The following is a 12364-nucleotide window of genomic DNA, read 5'->3' as shown; positions in this document are numbered from 1 at the left end:
CGCAACATTTTGCTTTTAATGGGAGTGGATTCTAGCAACAGGGGATTAGCAGGGTAAATATGTGGGGATATGGGGAATAGGGCCTGGGTGGTATTGTGGTTGGTGCAGACACAATGGGCCAAATGGCCTCCTTCTGGACTGTAGGGATTCTACAATTCCATAGAACAGAGATTATACTAACTGGCCTCTGGTTTCCTGCTTTGTCTTCCTCCTTTCTTGAATGAAGGGTCTTCATTAACTATTTTCTAATCCGTTAGGACCCTTCTAGAATTAAGGGGGCGATTCTCCCAAAAGTGCCGAATTGGTGAGAAAACTGATCTAGGTCACGACAGTTTTTTCAGTGCAACTTCAGTCCTGCATCTCCCCACTCTGTGCGCTGCAGAGGTCACAATTGTGAATATCATTAAAAATCCAGCGGGGAGGCCTATTCACACCAGAGTCCAACACCTCCAGAACTCTGCGCATGTGCAATGGCCCTGATCTGTCAGTCTCCCAGGCCGGGGCCTCCACAGCACTGCCCCTCCAGCACCTCACCCCCTCCCCTCCCACCCTCCCACAGCCCAATCATGGCTCCCACGACAATTCCTGGGCCAGCCCCAACTCCACCATCCACCCCTGTCCCGGAGCACACGAAATCACTTCAGATCAGCCATGATCTTATTGAATGGCGGGGCAGGCTCGAAGGGCTAGATGGCCTACTCCTGTTCCTACTTCTTATGTTCTTAAATCCTGTCCAGCCCACACCCCCCACCCCACCACTGGCAAATACCCCACAACCACAGCAGACCAATCTCCCCTACCCCCCCCACGACGGGAGGCTGGCCCCTCCCCAACAGATCACCCCACTCACAATCGCTGGTCTCCCTCCAGCCCAGACCGATCCCCATCCAGAGTGGCAGCAGGGTCCCCCACCCCCACCAATCCCCCCCAGGTCCTGCCCACGTTAGGCCCTCCTTCCTTGGCACTGCCCCATGCCTAGTGGCCAATGCCAAGGTGCTCCCTCGGCAGTGCCAGGAGTGCAAAGATGGCACTACCAGGATGCCCATGCTCAGGGGGCACCACCATCTCCAGGAGGCCCTGATTGCCCCCCATTCACTCTCAAGGGGTCTCCTGCTAGTTCCACAATCATGGGGAACTACCCTAAACCAATCATGGGGAACTACCCTAAACCAATCATGGGGAATTACCCTAAACCAATCATGGGGAACTACCCTAAACCAATCATGGGGAACTACCCTAAACCCTACCGGAGTGAAGTACCTCTGGTAGGTTGAGAGATGCTATCGGGCCCAATAATCACATTTAAACTACATTTAAAATATATTTAAAACAGATTAAAATCACTTGCCTCTCTTCTTGCCAGTTTCCAGCACGGTCCCGCCTGCACCTGTTCCCTGGCTCTCCAAGACGCGCATGTATCGGGAACACATGTGCGAATCCCGTAAAATGGCTGACACGCAATTCTCCCAACCCGACCCACCAGAAAATTTGCAGGTCACAATGGGAGAATGGCCCCCTAAGTAACAATGCCTCTACCATCTCTGGAGCTGCCTTTTTTGAGATGTTAGGAAGCAAGCCATCTGGTCCTGTGGACCTGTCACCCTTTAGAGATAACAAATGTCCCCAGCACCTTTTCCCTGGTGACGCCGATGGTTTTAAGTTCCTCCCTCCCATTCACCTCTTGATTTTCAAGTATCTTTAGGAAGTTTTCTAAGGCTTCTCCAGAGAAGACAAACACAAAATACTATCAGTGGTTAAAACGTATGAGGAGTGATGTCCCCTGCCCCCTCACCCGCAATCCCTATTACCCTTCTTTGCAGTGATCATGCAGTTCCAGTATAAATGCAATCTTGGAGGCTTGTTTTGCTGTTAGTGCTCTTTTTAAAAGGTAATGATAGTTGTGGTTCATCCCACTGTGTGAATTTGTAAGTCAGCTCACATTTCAAGTCAGCACAGTATCAATTGCTGCAATCATTTCAGTCACTCCTCTTTCACTTTTCTCCTAATTAACTTTTATTTCCCCAGTGTTAGTGTTTAGCCACTATTACAATTGCTTTTTGCTTACTGATTGCACCATCTGCTGTACGCTGCAATTGAATGCTGTTCATTAATAACCTCAAAAAATAGACCTGCTTTTGAATAAGTCCCAGCTACAAATTAAGTTCTAGCCACAATGGTACTGGCATGATATCTGCTCCTATTTTTAGTGCCACAAATACTTGTAATAAATTAATTTTTAGACTTTTTGACTTAGGGAGGTAATTGATGTAACTGCTAAAGAATGAAATCCTTTCCTTGTCAGACACTCCCAGGTCATATAGTGACACAGAGAAATGCAGAATAAAGCTCCCTTTATATTGTAAGACAATATTCTTCAGCCCCAATCTTACAAAACCTACTTCATCTCTATGACATTTCATTTTTTACGATTTCTCATATTTGCTATCACTGTGCCAGCTCCAAACACAATTACCAAATTAAGGTCAGATAATAGATGTGGGCTGCTCGGGTTCACTTTACACAGGGATAGCTATGGTGCACAGGTAAATGAGATCAACCAGCTCAAGTTGGATTCAAACTCAAAACGCAGAGGTGAAAGTCCAAATGCTTCATCTACCAGCTCTCTTTCCATCCCACTACACACAGTGTCTAATTTTTATATGTTACAACCTGCCCAAATTACACTCAGCCCTGAAGACAAATCATGCAGGAGAACAAAGGGCAAGATTTGCGGAAGTGTTTAATCAGAGTGCCGTGACACATGGAACAATAGGGTTCTGCAGATACATGCCGTTTTAACAACGATGATCTATTTTTCTATTCTATGGTTTGGAATGAACATTATGGAAATCAGACGTCATCCTGAACAGTTGCCACTCATCATTTAGGGAGGAAGCTATAGCTTTCAGGGTCAGAATTCAGGGATGGGACAGTGTCGTGATTATGGGGCACAGGTGGGGAGGGAACGATGCCGGGGGTGGGGGGAGGGGTGCTCTATTTTTACTATTTTGTACCAGGGCAGTCCCACCAGTGTTGATGTCATGGGACCCGCCCCAGGATTCTCATGATACAATGGAAAAAAGCCATGGCTGGGGCCAACAGCTTTAACACCATTTTTCCCATCTACTGCGAGACTCTGCAAAGAAAATGGAAAACTCTAACAAAACTGTACATAGTACTCCAGATATGGTCTCACCAACTGTAGCAAAACATTCCTATTTTGATATTTCTCATTCCCCTTGCAATAAAAACACTCCATGTATCAGATCCTTCTGACCCTCAGAATTCTACAATCTTTCTCCATTTAAACAATATGCTACTTTTTAACCCTTTCTGCCAAAGTGGACAGTTCACATTTCCCCACATTATACTCCAGCTGCCAATTTCTTGCTCACTCGCTTTACCCATCACTCCTTATGCCCCCTTCACAGTTTAGAGATCTAGGAAGATTGGAATTAGGAGCACGGTAGGCAATTTAGCCCTTCAAACCGCTGTGCTATTCCATATGATCATGGCTGATCTCCGTCTCACCCTAACTCTAATTCCCTGCCTTTTCCCCATAGCCCTTTATCCCACTTGTGATCAAATATTTATCTATCTATTTCTTGAATCCATTGATTGATTCTGCATCCACTGCACTCTGGGGCAACGAGTTCCATAGATTCACAACCCTCTGTGAGAAGTAATTTCTCCTTATCTCTGTCTTGAACCTCCCCTCTCTTACTTCACAACTATGATGTCTTGTCCTAGACTGTTCTAGAAGGGGGAATATTTGGTTAACATTTACTTTATCAATCCTGTTGAGTATTTTATATACCTCAGTCAAATCCTACCAACCCCCCATTCTTTTGTACTCCAGCAAGTACAAGCCCAAGATATCCAACCGCTCCTCATATGACAGTCCCTTCAAACCAGGAATCAATCTAGTGAATCTCTTCTGAACCACCTCCAATACCACCACATCCTTCCTCAAAGGACGTGACCAAAACTGAGCACAATACTCCAAGTGAGGACTCACCAATGCCTTATGCAACTGTAACAACGCTTCTCTATTTTTATACTCCAGATCTTTTGCAATAAATGCTAAGGTTCCATTTGCCTTCCTTATAACATTCTGACCTGCACACTCACTTTCTGACTTTCATGCACAAGGACACCCACTTCCCTCTGCACAGATACCTTCTGAATCTGTTTCCCATTTAAATAGTAATTTGCCCTTTTATTTTTCCAGGCAAAATGGATAACCTCGCATTTATCCACATTTTTTCCTACAGATCTTGCATCATCAACACATTTAGCAACCATACATTCAATTCAAATCATTGCTATATATTGTGACTAGTTTGGATCCCTACACTGATCCCTGCAGCACACCACATCACATTTTGCCAACCTGAAAATTACCTATTCATGCCTAATCTTTTTCCTGTTAGTGAACCAATCCTCTCTCCACACTGATGTGCTATCCCTGCACAATGAGCTCTTACCTTGCATAGTAACCTCTGATATAGCACCTCATCAAATACTTTCTGTAGGTCTAAGTATAGCACATCCATAGGTTTCCCCTGTGTCCACATTTAGTCAGACATGATCTTTCCCTTCATAAAGCCATGATGACTTTGCCTGAATGCATTGAGATTTTCAAAGTGCCCCACGATAACCTCCTTAACAATAAATACTAGCAATTTCCCTATAACAGACATGAAGGTAACCTGGTCTGTACAAAGAACAAAGAAAAGTACAGCACAGGAACAGGCCCTTCAGCCCTCCAAGCATGTGCTGATCGTGATGTCTGCCTAAACTAAAACCGTACGTATTTTTGGAGTCTGTATCCTACCATTCTCATCCTATTCATGTATTTGTCTAGTTGCCCCTTAAATGCTGCCATCATACCTGCTCCCACCATCCTCCCCTGGCAGTGTGTTCCAGACATTCACACTCTGTGTAAACCTTGCACATCTCCTCTAAACATTTCCCCATGCACCTTAAACCTATGTCCCCTGGTACTTGACTTTTCTACCCTCGAAACAAACATTTGACTATCCACTCTGTCCATGCCACTCAACCTTGTGAGCCTTTAGAAGGTCACCCCCCACCCCATCATTCAGTGAGAACAAACAGAGTTTATCCAATCTCTCCTCACAGCTAATACCCTCCAGACCAGGCAACATCCTGGTAAACCTTTCTCTCACAAACATCCTTCTGGTAATGTGGCGACCAGAATTGAAGACAATATTCTAAATGAGGCCTAATTGAGGTTCTGTACAGCTGCAGTGCGACCTGCCAATTTTTTTACTCAATGCTATGAGTTCTATGAGGATGTGTCTAGGGCGGTGGATAGAGGAGAACCGGTGGATGTGGTCTTTCTTGATTTTCAGAAGGCGTTTGACAAAGTACCTCACAAGAGGTTATTGCAGAAGGTCGAGGGACATGGAGTTGGGGGTAGGGTGTTAGCGTGGATAGAGGATTGGTTGTCAAATAGGAGGCAGAGAGTGGGGGTCAACGGGTGCTATTCGGATTGGCGGTTGGTGACTAGTGGAGTGCCCCAGGGGTCGGTGCTGGGGCCTCAGCTTTTTACCATTTATATAGATGATCTGGAGGAGGGAACCGAGTGTAGGGTGTCGAAATTTGCTGATGACACCAAGATTGGGGGAACGGCAAATTGTGCGGAGGGTGTGGAGAGTCTGCAGAAGGATCTAGATAGGCTGGGCGAATGGGCCAGGAAATGGCAAATGGAATTTAATGTTGGCAAGTGTGAGGTGGTCCACTTTGGTAGGAAGAATGGTAGGAAGGACTATTACTTACGGGGCGAAAAACTGCAGCAGGCAACGGTACAGAGGGACCTCGGGGTCCTTGTGCATGAGTCGCAAAAACCCAGCTTGCAGGTGCAGCAGGTGGTCAGGAAGGCGAATGGGATGCTGGCCTTCATAGCGAGGGGGATTGAATATAAAAGTAGGGAGGTCTTGCTGCAGCTGTATAGGGCATTGGTGAGGCCGCAGCTAGAGTACTGTGTGCAGTTTTGGGCGCCGCACCTGCGCAAAGATATTTTGGCCTTGGAGGGAGTGCAGAGGAGGTTTACTAGGCTGATACCGGAGTTGAGGGGGTTGAGCTATGAGGAGAGGCTGAATAAACTGGGCTTGTACTCGTTAGAGTTTAGAAGAATGAGGGGAGATCTCATTGAGACGTATAAGATGATGAATGGGATGGATAGGATAGAGGTGGAGAGACTCTTCCTGCTCAAAAAAGACAGTAGGACTAGGGGGCACAGCCTCAAGATAAAAGGGGGGCGGTTTAGAACGGAGTTGAGGAGGAACTTCTTCACTCAAAGGGTGGTGAATCTCTGGAATTCTCTGCCCGTTGAAGTGGTGGAGGCTGCCTCGCTAAATATTTTTAAGACGCGGGTTGATGGGTTTTTGATAAGAGAGGGGATTAAGGGTTATGGGGAGAGGGCGGGAAAGTGGAACTGAGCAGCGACAGATCAGCCATGATCTTATTGAATGGCGGGGCAGGCTCGAAGGGCTAGATGGCCTACTCCTGCTCCTATTTCTTATGTTCTTATGCCCTGACCGATGAAGGCAAGCATGCCATATGCTTTCTTGACTACCTTATCCACCTGCTTTGCCACTTTCAGTAAGTAGTGGATATGTATGCCCAATCTCTCTGCCTCTCAATACTCCTAAGGGTTCTACCATTTGCTGCATAATTCCTACATGCATTGCACCTTCCAAAATGCATTATCTCTGGATTAAACTTCATTTGCCATTTCTCTGCCCAAGTCTCCAACTGGTCTATATCTTGCTGAATCCTCTGACAATCCTCTTCACTAACTGCAACTCCATCAATTTTTGTGTCGCCTGCAAACCTACTAATCAGGCCAGCTACACTCAACACCAAATCATTTATATATACCAGAAACAACAAATGTCCCAGAATTGATCCCTGTGGAACATCGCTGGTCACAGCTTTCCACTCTCTCCCCTCTCTCTCTTCCCATCCCTCTCCTCTCTCCCTTCTATGGCTACCCTCTCTCTTCTATAGCTACGCCACTTCTGTGTCCATCTTGCCAGCTCTCCTCTGATCCTGTGTGACTTCACCTTTTGTACCAGTCTACCATGAGGTACCTTGTTAATGGCTTTACTAAACTCCATGTCTACAACATCCACTGCCTTTCCCTCATCTATCATCTTCGTCATTTTCTCAAAAAATCCCATCAAGTTAGTGAGGCACGACCTCCCTTTCACAAAACCATACTGGCTATCGTAAGCCCATTTGTTTCCAAATGCGAGTAAATCCGAAGAATCTTTGCCAATAATTTCCCTACCACTGATGCTAGGCTCACCGGCCTATAATTTCCTGGATTATCCCTGCTGTTCTTCTTATACAATGGAACAATGTAGTTTCCCACTTTCTTAGGTAGAAGTATTCATACCTGCAGAATTGACAATGATTAACCAATCAATCAACTAGGACAACAGTAATTAATTAGTCAGTGACATACATTATTATTTGAGATTTTTGCACTCTTTCCCCTCACTGGCTCACAAACATTGAGTTAACTTGTACTCTGCACAGTGGCATAATGGTTAGCACTGCTGCCTCAGTGCCAGGGACCCGGGTTTGATTCTCAGCTTGGGTCACTGCCTGTGTGGAGTCTACATATTCTCCCCATGTCTGTGTTGGTTTCCTCCATGTGCTCTGGTTTCTTCCCACAGTCCAAGAGATGTGCTAGTTAGATGCATTGGCCATGCTAAATTTTCCCTCAGTGTACGCAAATAAGTGCCAGAAGAGAGGGGCGAGGGAGAGGCGAAAGAGAGAGAGGAGAGAGAGAGAGAGAGAGGGGCAAGACAGAGAGAGACAGAGAGAGAGGGGCAAGAGAGAGAGAGAGACAGAGAGAGAGGGGCAAGAGAGAGAGGGGCACAAGAGAGAGAGAGACAGAGAGCGAGAGGGGCAAGAGAGAGGGGGGGCAAAAGAGAGAGAGAGGGGCGAGAGAGAGAGAGGGGCGAGAGAGAGAGAGGGGCGAGAGAGAGAGAGAGAGAGGGGCACGAGAGAGAGGGAGCGAGAGAGAGGGGCATGAGAGAGGGAGCGAGAGAGGGGGGCGAGAGAGAGAGAGAAAAACAGAGGCGAGAGAGAGAGAGAAACAGAGGCGAGAGAGAGAGAGAAACAGAGGCGAGAGAGAGAGAGAAACAGAGGCGAGAGAGAGAGAGAAACAGAGGCGAGAGAGAGAGAGAAACAGAGGCGAGAGAGAGAGAGAAACAGAGGCGAGAGAGAGAGAGAAACAGAGGCGAGAGAGAGAGAGAAACAGAGGCGAGAGAGAGAGAGAAACAGAGGCGAGAGAGAGAGAGAAACAGAGGCGAGAGAGAGAGAGAAACAGAGGCGAGAGAGAGAGAGAAACAGAGGCGAGAGAGAGAGAGAAACAGAGGCGAGAGAGAGAGAGAAACAGAGGCGAGAGAGAGAGAGAAACAGAGGCGAGAGAGAGAGAGAAACAGAGGCGAGAGAGAGAGAGAAACAGAGGCGAGAGAGAGAGAGAAACAGAGGCAAGAGAGAGAGAAAGAGCGGAGAGGGAGAGAAAATCATTACAATTTGCCTTTTATTACCCTACTGACTGGCTGTATAATCTTTAATTTATTTCTCCTAAACTCAAGGAACTTCATATGAGGGATATTTTTATGTTAAAAGTCCCGAGAGGAGGGATGAATTAATAAAACTACTCACACAAATGTTTAACGAAGAGGCCACATTATCAAGGATTTTACTCGGGAAATTCAAACATACTGATTTTCACCTCTTACCCAAAAGCAAGAAATCCAAATGAAAACATCTGGAGATTCAAGAAATTCATTTTCAACTGGAGACAGCCAAGTAGCCACAAGATAGCAACTTTAATTCTCTAAAAGATGTTTGTACCTAAGTATCTCATGAGCTGTACAGTTACTGCAAAAATCTGTGCAGAAAAGAACATGCCACACACACTGCTCCTTGACACGATAAAAGTACAGCACAGTCCTTAAACCGGAATTCAGTTATCACCACCAGTCTAGTGATTCACAGTTCCAACTACATCCTGAATAAATACATGATCTGTTACTCTTTGGCTTACGCTGGTATTGCTGGATACAAACAGTTTGCACATTCTTTCTAGTTGATAACAAGATAATAATTTACAGTGCAACATAGGCAAGCCAAATCATTCTTGTAAAATTGCAAATCCCCTAAATTACTGGTTAAACCTCAACTAATGAACTAAAGCATTAAAAATGTCTGAAACTAGCAAATATGCATCCACTGTGCCTTGCTAATCAGCCTAAATGCACAAGAAAAGTGAATTTACAACTCCAAACTCAAATTTGGAAGAGATGTTGAGAACAGGGTTACACTTCAGAGGGTTAAAGTTTATTAGTGTCACAAGTAGGCTTACATTAATACTGCAATGAATTTATTGTGAAAATCCCCTGGTTACCTGTGCTACCAGACCTCACAGGAGTCTCCCCCGGCAGGCCCCCACTTCCACCCCTCCACAGACCAATAGTGGCCGGAACTCACTAATGAGATTCAAATGAAGTAATGAATATTAAAATCAGCGTCAAGCCTGATCACCTCATCAAAAAAAAAGGCCTGGGAATGTCATGACCTGCCAGATGCCAGACGCCAATCTGATTTTTTGGATCCTGCTGAAATTTCCTGACCCTCTATGCTACTGGGGCAGCGCAGCTGGTCATGAAAATCGTGCCCAATAGGTCTGGCAGCATCTATGGAAAGAGAATCAGACCTATTGTTTTGAGTCCAAAATGATTCTTCTTCAGTTCCAATGCTGCCAGACTTACTAAGCTTTTCCAGCACTTTGTGTTTTAACTCCACAGATTAAAATGTGAAAAACAGAGGGATCTACATCAGGAAACACTCAAGTTTAATTCCCAGAATCCGGATTAGACAGGAAAAAAATTAAATCACGGGATTGTGTACTGGATATAAATTCTCAAGGCAGGAGAACTTCTGATCAAAGAGAAGTTGACCCAAATTAGTCCTCAAATAGGAATAGTAGTGATCGAATTGGGCTAAATGGGATTTTCCTATTATACTTAAACTGACTCAGTACCTGCTGCAACAAGCAAATCAAAAAACACATCCCATGTTATTTGAATTACACAAGTCCACACATCACAAGGTTAAAAAATGCTAGAAATCAATTATAGTTTTGATTCTCAGGGATGCAGAGGATGATAGTGACCAGAAAATGTCTTTTACACGTCTTCAAAATAGTCTGCAAGACCTTCACTTTGCATTACTGACACATTTTTCACACATCTAAATACACTTCAATCTCAAAGACCACCGATAACGCAACATTATTCAACCGCAGGCACACTCCACAAAGCGCTAACCCGGGATTATTGAAACCAAGTAAAGAAAGGAATTAATGTTTAAATGCATACCCTTGGATCAATGATCAAATATGTCTTGAGTTTCAGTTCATTGAGGTAGGCATTTCTTTGGTGTCCATTTCCTTCTTCAACCTCATATGCTTTATGCAAATGATTCAATGTCGCTTCTGTGATATGCACGCGACTAGACACACAAAAAACAAAATGCAATCAATAAACATACTTGCACTTCAAAGCTTTTAAACTCTGGTTGTCAGTGCCAAATCTTCAGCAAAGTGATTAACTACATTATACATGGGTTCAATAAGTCTTAGAAATAAACTATCTATCATGAAGCAACAGTTTATAAACAACAATGTGTACTGAAACTGTCTCATTTCACTCTGCCTGTGGTACACATGAATTAAACAACAGTTCAGCTTGATATTTTCTGCAAACCACAAATTCTGAACATATTTATTTTTGTATTCTACATGAAAATGTCAATTTCCAAAACCTATTTTCATAGGAAAACTACAAAAACAAATCTCCCTGTGTCTGCTTGGGTTTCCTCTGGGTGCCTCCCACACTTCAAAGATGCGCTGATTAGGGGGATTAGCCATGCTAAATTGCCCCTTAGTGTCCCAAGATGTGTAGATTAGGGGGATTAGTGGGGTAAATACATGGGGTTACAGGGACCCTACCCAGGCAATGGGGTCTGGATAGGATGCCCTGCAAGAGGGTGGGTGCAGAATCAATGAGCCAAATGGCCTCCTTCTGAACTGTAGCGACTCTATGATTATAAGTATTGGAACTCCTACTTTAAAGGTGATTTTGAAGATAATATCATAAACATCTGAAATTGAGCCCTCACAAATTTTTCCTTACACATTCATGGGATGTAACCAGCACTTACTGCTTATCAGAAGTTGCTGCTACGCTGCTTTCATAATTTACAGCACTGCAAGTGGTGAAGGGGCCCCACAGAATGGGTCAAAACTCCCTGTTGAGCCAATGATAAAGAAGAAACAGTGATATATTTCCAAGTCATCAATGCGTGGGGCTGGAAGATAGCGGCGTTCCCCTGCACCCGCTCCCCTTGCCCTGCAAGGTGATAGAGGATGAGAGTTCGGGAGGTGCTATCAAAGAAGGCTTTGCAAGTGGCTGCAGTACGTCTTGTGGCTCACTTACACTGCAGTCACAAGGTGCTGCAAGTGAGGGGTTTGAATGTTCAAGGTGGGGAATTGGGTGTTAATAAACGTGCTTTGTCCCGAATGTCGCAAAGCTTCATGACTGTTATTGGATCTTCTCTCATCCAGACAAGTGGAGTGTATTGCTGGATTCTGGAAATGGTTCTATCAGGCCAGAAGGAAGAAAACATAACCCCTGTATTGGAGAAGGGGGGAGGCAGAAAACATTAGGTCAGATGTCTCTTGTGGGGAGGGCTTAGAATCAATCATTACGGAGGTTATAGCTGGCCATTTAGAGAAACTTAATGTAATCGGGAAGAGTTAGCATGGTTCTGTTAAACGGAAATCATGTTTAACCAATTGTTTGAATATCTTTGAAAGATTAACATGTGCTGAGGATAATGGGGAGCCTGCAGATGTGTTGTACTTGGATTTCCAGAAGACATTTGATAAGGTGCCACATCCAAAGTTGTTGCAGAAAACAAAAGCTCATGATGTAGGGGTAACACATTAGCATAGATAGAAGATTGGCTGTTTGGCAGCAAACAGAGAGTATGTATAAATAGGTCTGCCTGATTGGCAGGATGTAACAAGTTGAGTCTCACAGGACTCTGAACAATTTACAATTTACAACAGTGACTTAGATGAAGAGAATGAAGGCATGGCAGCTACATTTGCAACTTACACAAAGATAAGGAGGAAAGTATGTTGTGAAGAGGAGAAAAGGAGGTTGCAGATTATTATTCAAATGGAAAATGGCTGCAGAATTCCATGGTGGAAATGGATCCAGGTGTTCTAGTGAATGAGTCACAAAAA

At 44.6% G+C, this 12364-nt stretch overlaps 1 protein-coding gene across 3 annotated transcripts in view; it reads right to left on the bottom strand.

Annotated features, from left to right (window-relative positions):
* adcy7 (adenylate cyclase 7) overlaps positions 1–12364 on the bottom strand; it is a 147937-nt gene that overhangs the window by 37910 nt on the left and 97663 nt on the right. For all 3 annotated transcript variants that reach the window (XM_080186975.1, XM_080186973.1, XM_080186974.1), the window contains exon 11: positions 10431–10563. In XM_080186975.1, coding sequence (XP_080043101.1) covers positions 10431–10563 — 133 coding nt within the window. The remainder of the gene's footprint in view (positions 1–10430; positions 10564–12364) is intronic.

Source organism: Carcharhinus amblyrhynchos, chromosome 4 (assembly GCF_965287045.1).
Source record: "Carcharhinus amblyrhynchos chromosome 4, sCarAmb.v2.hapA, whole genome shotgun sequence".
Taxonomy (NCBI): domain Eukaryota; kingdom Metazoa; phylum Chordata; class Chondrichthyes; order Carcharhiniformes; family Carcharhinidae; genus Carcharhinus; species Carcharhinus amblyrhynchos.
The sequence above is the reverse complement of the archived record's forward strand: the minus strand, read 5'-3'. Positions and strand labels throughout refer to the sequence as shown.